The sequence below is a fragment of the Apostichopus japonicus genome, chromosome 9 (assembly GCF_037975245.1).
Source record: "Apostichopus japonicus isolate 1M-3 chromosome 9, ASM3797524v1, whole genome shotgun sequence".
NCBI classification, from domain to species: Eukaryota; Metazoa; Echinodermata; class Holothuroidea; order Aspidochirotida; family Stichopodidae; genus Apostichopus; species Apostichopus japonicus.
Genome location: NC_092569.1, coordinates 26975246 through 26984753, shown reverse-complemented (window position 1 = coordinate 26984753; position 9508 = coordinate 26975246). Strand labels below are relative to the sequence as shown.

Below are 9508 nucleotides of genomic sequence, written 5' to 3'. Positions count from 1 at the left end.
ACACTACGAACGTCATTGACAGATACGTAATATAACACCACGCTTGATTTGTGTACAGTCTATATGGCAGTTGTACCAGGGAGTTGTACCAACGCAAAGTCTTGAATCTATTTTTAGCAACGGCTCATAACTAAACCTGCATCTCTGATTGGTTGAATTCAAACTAGTGGGTTTGGGAACTGAATGCGATTTAATTTTGTATGTGGAATACTCGCCAATTAACGTTTTTGGCAGGGAAAAACGTGGCTAATATCTTAATTTGCTGTTTTGTGATTTGATGTATGTAAAAAACTCGATGGACATGTCAAAAAAGTAGAAAACGGCGACCAAACGCAAAATGCACATGAATAAACATACTATTCACTGATTGGTGGAATTCAAACTAGTGGATTTGGAGATATGAAAACTTTGTCGAGGACACTTTTACTCGTTATCGATATAAATCGTTAATTACTCGCTAATTAACGCTCTTGGCAGGATGAAACTTGGATGGTATCTTAGTTTGCTGTTTTATGATTGATACATGTAAAAAAATCGATGCACATGTTAAAAAGGTGGAAAAAAGCGACCCAACGCAAAATGCTGCTTTAACTTTGGAATCCTAGTTTGCTACAAAGGATGACATTTCGCGACACACGTTTTTGCTCACTCACAGACACACTCACGCACCCACTAACACATCTCCTCACATTCTGATGTGGGTTGAAGTAAAATACCTCATCTCCCTATACATAACATGTAGTGAGTTTAGTTAATAGAAAGGGTTCATCGTTGTATCATGGACTTTGAAGTAGTGAACTTTGAAATTTTAGTGCTTTAACCGGTCGCACGATTGAAAAGCATTAGGGACAATGTTTGCTATTAAGTTTAGGACCAATGAGTAAAATTGTGAGGATATAGTTATACACAAACTATAAAATAAATACATATATAATCCCGCTAACTGTCATCACAAGTAATTTTGTTCTAACATGAGACCTAAAATTGTACTATTATTATTATTATTATCATTATTTATAAGCCATGTTTATTTCCAGTTAATTTAATTTAATTAGTATAGTTCTTACAATGATACTTATGCATCTCTACTGTTTTATGACAAGGTAGGAATAAATTTTCAACATTTTCAATTATGTATCATTTTGTTTTTTAAATTAAGTTTGCTCTAAGCATAAACACTGAAACTATGCATAGGTTGTTAATTTGTCCTTCAAAAAATCAACCGTATCTTTGAATATAATTATGCAAAGGTTGCTATGTGTTGCATTTACGAAAGAAAACACACACTTTCACGCCCAATTTATGAAAGAAAATGAGAACGTATACTGATTATATTAATGAAATTTTAACATTGGCATATATTGAAAGTAGCAATAAACAGTTTTCCCAAATATATACTTCCCTATCCCGTTTGCATCTCTAGCTTTGTAATTTTGTGCAATGATCACCATGGTGATAGGTATATTTGGTAAGACGGATCAATCCAAGACTCTATTGCTTGCGAAAATTGAACACCTTCAACATCAGTAGAAACATTCTTTCTATTTTCTACAATTCTGTGATTTTCAGTGTGTGGTCATATTGCATTAATTGTTGGGGAGGTAATGTCAATGGTACCGACAGAAAACGGATAGATTCTATTATAAGCCAAGTCAGTCGCATCCTAGGCGAACGTCAGCAGTCAGTGAACACGCCATATCATCTTCACCTTCAAAGTAAACTTGCTGGGGTTCTCAACAACAGTAGCCACCCTCTACACATTAATTTGGAAAGTGCAATAATACCCCGCAGTGGGCGGATGAGACTACCCCTTGCCGTTACGAATCGTTACAAATCCTCCTTTATCCCTCGTTGTATTAAACTTCATAATGAATCTTTTACTCGTTAGGTCAGTAATCTTGCTCATTGTGCAATCCAATGTTTCACAAGTATCTCTGGTGCTGTTTTACTGTATTTTGTATTTTATCGTTTTTACGTATTTTGCCAGCTTTGTTTTATGTCTTATGTCTTAGTATTTGAAAGTCTGATATATTTTGTATATATATATATATATATATATATATATCACACGTATAAGTATAATCAGTAGAAGCAGAAAGTGCTCAATACCGTAGTAGAGCAATAATATCACATATAGACAAGATATACAATTTACACCATATTGCTACCCTGGGTTTCACGCACGCATAGAGCGACGATCTTCAGGCCAGTGGATGGTCAAAACAGACTACTTTTTTTTTCAACCGTTTACGGTTCAATGGCTTGGGGTTCCCATGGCGACACAAAGAGATAAGCTCGGATCTCCTATTGATTGTGTCACCTCTTGTGCGTAGGATTTCCAGTTTTTCTTCTATACAAAGGTTGCAGTTGCCCGATTCTCGCTGGTAAGTGTCGGACTGCCTAATTATGCTCCATTTAACCGAATAATCTACCTTTTGTCTCTTCAATCCCCATATGTGTTTAGATAACTCAGACTCCTTCTCGTATTTACTATTTCTGAAAGACTTAGTGTGGTTATTGTATCTAGATTTGAAATCCCCCCGGTAAGCCCAACATATGACCTGGTGGTGCCATCGTCACCGGAAGTAACTGTGGCCTTATACACCACGGCGCTGACAAGGCACTCACCCTGTAGGGGGCAAGAGGCTCTATCTCTGCAGTTGCAGGTTCTTATGGGGGTTTCTTGGTTGAATTTTTTCATTACTTTAGCATTATGGGATTTTATGATTGAATTCATATTTTTCATACAACTGTAACTCACTTTTAAAGTGTTCCTGCTGAATATTTTCCTCAGCTTTGCCCCGGGAGGGAAGTGCTTGTCGACCAGTTTGAGAAACTGGGCACCAACGTTAGATTTCACATTTTTACTGTAAGGTGGGTTGAACCATGTTATCTTCCTGCTCCGGTTCCTTCTTTTCCTCTTAGGCTGTTCCTTCTCACCCTCCTGGGGTTGGGTGTACGAAATGGTTGCGTCGAACCCGCTACTCTTCAATGCGTCATTATACATGCGTGCGTTGTTGTTGAAGGCGTCCTGGTCTGACGAAAGCGATGATATCCGTTTCTCTATTGCAGGGGGGATGCGCTTGATTATGGCTGGCGGGTGGTTTGACTTCACATTTATGTACAGTGGTTCGTCATTGGGTTTTCGGTAGGGCTGGTGCATTCCGGTGTCTAGGTTCAGGTTCACGTCAAGGAAGTTAACTGATTTTTTGCCTGTTTCCACCGTGATTTTGAGTCCGCAAGCTTGGAATGCTTTGATGATCTCCTTTCTGGTGTGGTCCGCTTCGCTTCCGGAGTGGCTTTGCATCACTGCGAGCCCGTCATCTCTATACAACCCAACGCTGTCCACGTTAAGTTTCGTTCTGAGCTCGTTCAAGATGAAGAGCCCAACGAGCTCACACACTTCCGCTCCATCGAACGCCCCCATCGAGACATCAAATTCTTTGTACGCCTCCCTTTTTACCCAAGGGGTGCCTTTGTTGTCATATAATAAAGATCTCCTCGCGTGTTTAATAGCGGCGTACTCAATGTCCCGGATGTTATCGTATGTTTTGGCCCATGTGAGGCATTTACTCAGCAAATCCTCTGAGATGGAAGGGTAAAAGTCCACTATGTCAAATATTAGAAATGTAAGCTTGCTTTTCTCGTTTAGGCCATTGAACCATTTGAGCACTGAGGCGGTATTTCTCCATTGGTTCACTGATATTTTGGCTCTAATGTTATTATTTATCCGGTCGAGGATTTGCTTGCTCACTCGGCCCATTTCCGGCTTGGTCGGGTTTATCAGTCTACATTTCGGGTTGCTAGCAAAATTTTCCTTGTGGTCTTTTAGTGTTATGAAAGCGGGACGTTCGGCAGTTTTGCTTATACGGTCTTTTATGTTAAGCTTACCGGCGATGTCGTTGAATTCCTCTTCGATGTCGTTAACAACGGTTTCATCCGCCATTTTGTATTTCTGGGTGACGTTATCAGTGAGGAGCTTGTTATAGCTTGTGCCATCCATTTTATAAAGATTCTTCGTTTTGTCTGCCTCGGCAAATATTTCATCCGATGAGTTGATTTTGCGGACGTCTTTTTTCAGTGTGGACTGGAACTTATCACTCACGGGCCGGACTTTTATGTTTTCCACCATTTCCATCATGTCTTTTTCAAAACCTATCATCTCCTCGATCTGAGGGGGTGTCCGTTTAGTAGGAAACTCATACTTGTCAGCGAAGTGCTGCTCTTCGTCGCTAGTGTCGCTTTCTGTATCAGTGTCATCTTTGGTGAAGAAGAATGCTCTCCACCTCATTCGTTTGATGAGGCTTTCCACTTTCTCCAGGAGTCTCTTTGTGTATTCCCTGCGTGACGGTAACGGTATGTTTTTGTCCGAGTAGTCCATTTTAAACGTATCCATAGCGGTGGTTGCAAACTTGCACGGCCGATAATGATAAAGAGTGCTCGACTCGGGGAACAAGGAGCGAAATAATATCACACGTATAAGTATAATCAGTAGAAGGAGTCTGAGTTATCTAAACACATATGGGGATTGAAGAGACAAAAGGTAGATTATTCGGTTAAATGGAGCATAATTAGGCAGTCCGACACTTACCAGCGAGAATCGGGCAACTGCAACCTTTGTGTAGAAGAAAAACTGGAAATCCTACGCACAAGAGGTGACACAATCAATAGGAGATCCGAGCTTATCTCTTTGTGTCGCCATGGGAACCCCAAGCCATTGAACCGTAAACGGTTGAGAAAAAAAAAGTAGTCTGTTTTGACCATCCACTGGCCTGAAGATCGTCGCTCTATGCGTGCGTGAAACCCAGGGTAGCAATATGGTGTAAATTGTATATCTTGTCTATATGTGATATATATATATATATATATATATATATATATATATAAACTTCATCCATCCATCCATCCATCATCCAGACTTATAAAGGTGTCACAAAGTAGTGCATTCATCTACATCATGAATGAAGCATCACTTATTTCCGAAGCTCTCAGCTGATTGTTTTACCTTTATTAGCCAATTTATATTATAAAGTTTTGTCATAGATCGTTTTTTTTCTGTGTAAACTCCGTGCATATAGGCCTATATCGTATAGTCAACGGAAATGAACGCTTTTTAGTTGCACAGTGTTCTTGCTTTATTTGAACCAAATTTATCGCCAGGTTTAACATAATAAAGATATTATAATTACGAGACATACCCGCGTACTATCATGCAGTATCCACGTCAGATCATTCTGCTTGGAAAATTAATCTTCAGAGATTAATGTTGTTACCAACTTCAAATTAGGCACGACCGTATAGCAACATCATATATAAGTAAAATATTTGATACTTAGATATGTCACGGGTGCAATGTAAGACTTTACAAGACATAGATATATATTAATTGAAAACCAGCTAGGGAATTGATGGCATCTCCCCTAATTGCTTATATATCCAGAAAAGCCAAAATATGAAATGATGGAAAACATATTGCTGTTTACTTTGCAGAATCATGCTTCAAACACGCTCTTGACTTAATTTAGTTTCTGCGTATAGACGATTTCCCAAAGAGGCAAATAAGTACGTTTAACATCACTTGCCTGTCGGCTGTCATCGCATTAACCACCTTCTTATACGGGTTAGGAAAATTAAACCTGAGCTTACGATTGGTTTGACAAAGTACTTCCTCCCTTTAAACCGATATTCGATTGATAGAACATTATATGTAACACTTGTCTTGAAGAGATAAAAAAAAAATGTTCCCCAACGTACCTCAATATAACTCAAAATATGTATAGTAATTGATCATAACCTTGACGTTGACTCATCTCGGCATTTACTCCAGGAAGTGGATCACTGCAGTAAGAGGATTTTCATGGAGGATATTATTTAATAACAACAAGATTTACTTTCATATTTTTTTTAGTTATCCTTGAAACAGGTTTGAAAGGCTTAATTGCTTTTTTTTGAAGCTGACGATTTTCTCTATGTTCTATTTAACAACTGCAATCTGTTTTGTTGATCTAGTCTTTGCCAATATTCCTCTGTGGGCAAATGAGTAATATATAGAACAAAGGGACATTTTCAACGTCCATTGCCTTGATGACGTCATTCACACTGTTGTCAGTTGCATAAACAAAGTTTAACGGAAAATGTCACCAAATTTTGAACCGAAAGATGCACAGATTTTTCCAGAGAGTTGTTGGTTAGCAATCAACTTTCACCTAAGGGATTAACATTTTGACTAACTGGTTTCAATAGTGAAAATTGCTTGAGCCTCAAACCGCCATGCCTCTAACTTATATATCGTGAAGTTGACCGGTACTAAATATATACGTAATATGATTCGGATGTTTATAAAGCTCAACGACTGATGCTAATTTAGTTCTCATACAGACATTGTGCATGTCCTCACGACTGTATAGCACTTTTTTTTGCTCAATATTTTCAGCATACTGAACCTTGCTCAACATTGGCAAAACTAGTTACTGACGAGTCTGACGTAAACATTTATAAGAAAATGGTATCATGTCCCATTCTTCGTCTGTTGTTTTTATTTTGGACTGTTCCGTCGGGGTGGAGTTTAACAATCGTAAAGAGGTTGGCATAGGTTAGGGATTTCCTCAATTGTATCGAATGACGTTTTTTTTTCTTTCTTTTTTCTCCACCTTGCTCTCTTTCTCCTTTTTCGAGGAAAAGGTTTTTTCTTCTCTATTGTCAGGTATCGGACATGTAGTATTTAATCTAATGATAGGCGTAGGAGGCGGGGGGGGGGGGGTGGGGGTGGTGCTAGAGCCTCTCAACCAAATATTTTTTTGTGAAAATTCGGGCAATATGCTGATAATTTTTCGGGCACCTACCGGTACTGAAAGAAAAACTAAATTGCAATATGTTTTTCAATGGTATAAACTTATATTATTATTAACATTATTATTGTAACGACTTGCCCAAAAATGATAACCAATATGGAAGGGTAATAACACGAAAATGATTGTATGCAATTCATGCCTATATGATATGCACATTAACATGTTGAACGCGCGCGGAGAAAAAGTTTGGTTATTTTTCAGGCAAGTCGTTACAGCTCCCCCCCCCCCTCCCCCAACTCAAAATGGGCACCTATGTATATGAGATTGGCTGTAGATGCTTGCTGAGGGTTGAACTCTTGCTTGGACCCTCATTTTTCAGAGTTATTCTGTTTTAGCACAAACTGTTTTCCAAACAATCTAAACGTATTGGCTGTAAATTGATGATGAAATAATTCAGACCAGGTGTTTGTGGATGAGGGAGGTTGTGGCTGACATTGTTGATAGAACATAACTATTGCTGCCCTTTTCGAAAAGCATTGCTATTTTTCAGAAAAGACATCGTGTCATTTTTTTATGGGGACGTAGAGCCTGAAGCCTTACTAAATATCTGTTCTAATTTAAAACACTTTTGTCCATCATGATTAAGAAAAATGCCATAATTAGAAACAACGAACCTTTATCACTGGAATTGCCTAAGTTCAAATGCCATTTGTCTATACAACTGAATATTTGCGTCACGCATGGCCATCGCAACAGTGTTAGGGGGCCGGGGGCTGGAGTGGCCCCTCCACCTTTTTTTGCTAAGAGAGAATACCTTGGCTCGACGGTTGAATGAGAAAAATAAGGAAGTGTAAGAAAATTAACAAAAAAGTGGTAGATAAATTACCTCTTCCCTCACCCCCCCCCCCCCATCTCTTGCACTCAAAATTATGTGTACGTCAGATAAAACTTGATCTGTATATCTGGATTGACTCTTTATCCACTTATATCTGGCTTTATATGGCCAGATAAAACTTGATCTGCATATCTGGATTGACTCTATATCCAGTTATATCTGGCTTTATATGGCCAGATAAAACTTGATCTGCATATCTGGATTGACTCTATATCCAGTTATATCTGGCTTTATATGGCCAGATAAAACTTTATCTGCATCGCTGGATTGACTCTATATCCAGTTATATCTGGCTTTATATGGCCAGATAAAACTTGATCTGCATATCTGGATTGACTCTATATCCAGTTATATCTGGCTTTATATGGCCAGATAAAACTTTATCTGCATCGCTGGATTGACTCTTTATCCACTTATATGCGGCTATATGGCCAGATAAAACTTGATCTGCATATCTGGATTAACTCTATATCCAGTTATATCTGGCTTTATATGGTCAGATAAAACTTGATAGGACTATGCATATCTGGATTAACTCTATATCCAGATATATCTGGCTTTAAATGACCAGATAAAACTTTGTCTGGCCAGATTAATCCAGATGTTAAACCAGATCTGGGATTTCGGGACGGTAAGGGCCGTCCTGAGTGTTGAATACAACATTGCCGATTTTTGTCTGTAGGATGTAACTTGAAAAAGACCCTCGGTTCCCGTCCTATAATGAGCTATATGCACGGATGAAAATTCATGTTGGCCAGGCAATTCTCGTAGACATGTAAAGTACAATTACCATAATTTCTAAATCTTACCCACAAATACGGCTACGATTTAAGTTTTGAACTCCTTTAAGTTATTAACTTCTTTTTTCTCTGCAATTATTATTATTATTATTTTTTTGGGGGGTGGGGGGTGGGGTTGTAGCTGTTGCCCGCCGTATCCCCGCACCCCCTCCCCTCCGTTGGGGAGGAAGTTAGGTTGACGCGAACTCCCCCTAAAGACTACGAACACAATGTTGTGGCGGAAAACAACATGTAACATATACAGAGGATAAAATAGCAACAATTATAACAAAAACATGATAACATATTTTACCAATGTAAGATTTGTTAATTCTTCTTCTTTTCTTCTATTCTTTGGTTTTGTTGCAATACAAAACGACTCATTTATTTCCTGTAACCTCAAACCATGTATGCATCTGCTTGATAAAATAAATAGTTGCCCTTTGAATGACGCCATTGCCAAGGTTATTTGTGGGGACAAAATATACTATGATTCGCCTTCTCAGTACAACCGTAAAACGTTAGCCGAAAATTGAACATATTGTTGGCAAATATGTGACTTCATATCTGGCATGTCTCCATACAACGTAAAAACTGTTCACGGCAAATACTGAACAAGAAAAGGTTAAAAATGACTTTTGAAACTACCAGACTGGCTCTCAAGGTAAACATGAGTTATTTGGTAGCAGATTATACAGGTTCATGTCTACTATTACAAGTTAAATGAACACTTTTTGTTAATTTCCCATCCTTGCGTAATCGTACAGTGATCATTTATATTACTTTCCTACGTGTACCAGATCCGCTAATAATAAAACGTGACTTCTGTTTTACGTTACTATGCCTAGCCTACAGATTGTACTAGCCTAAGCCCAAGTGCTACCTAAGTAATTTAGTACAGTATTTAGCCCAGAAATTTGCAGTGCGTTCATGTGTGTTATCTGTACAGAAATAAAGTATTTTAATTATGAATGATCATCAAATCTGTAGGCCTAGGCTAAAGTGAAGGATATACTGGAGGCTGGATTTGATCACATAAAAAA

At 38.4% G+C, this 9508-nt stretch overlaps 1 protein-coding gene across 1 annotated transcript in view; it reads left to right on the top strand.

Annotated features, from left to right (window-relative positions):
• Positions 1 to 8974: 8974 nt before the first annotated feature.
• LOC139974351 (THO complex subunit 1-like) overlaps positions 8975 to 9508 on the top strand; it is a 78878-nt gene continuing 78344 nt past the window's right edge. Inside the window, exon 1 of the mRNA XM_071981413.1 lies at positions 8975 to 9129. Coding sequence (XP_071837514.1) covers positions 9097 to 9129 — 33 coding nt within the window. The 5' untranslated portion in view covers positions 8975 to 9096. The remainder of the gene's footprint in view (positions 9130 to 9508) is intronic.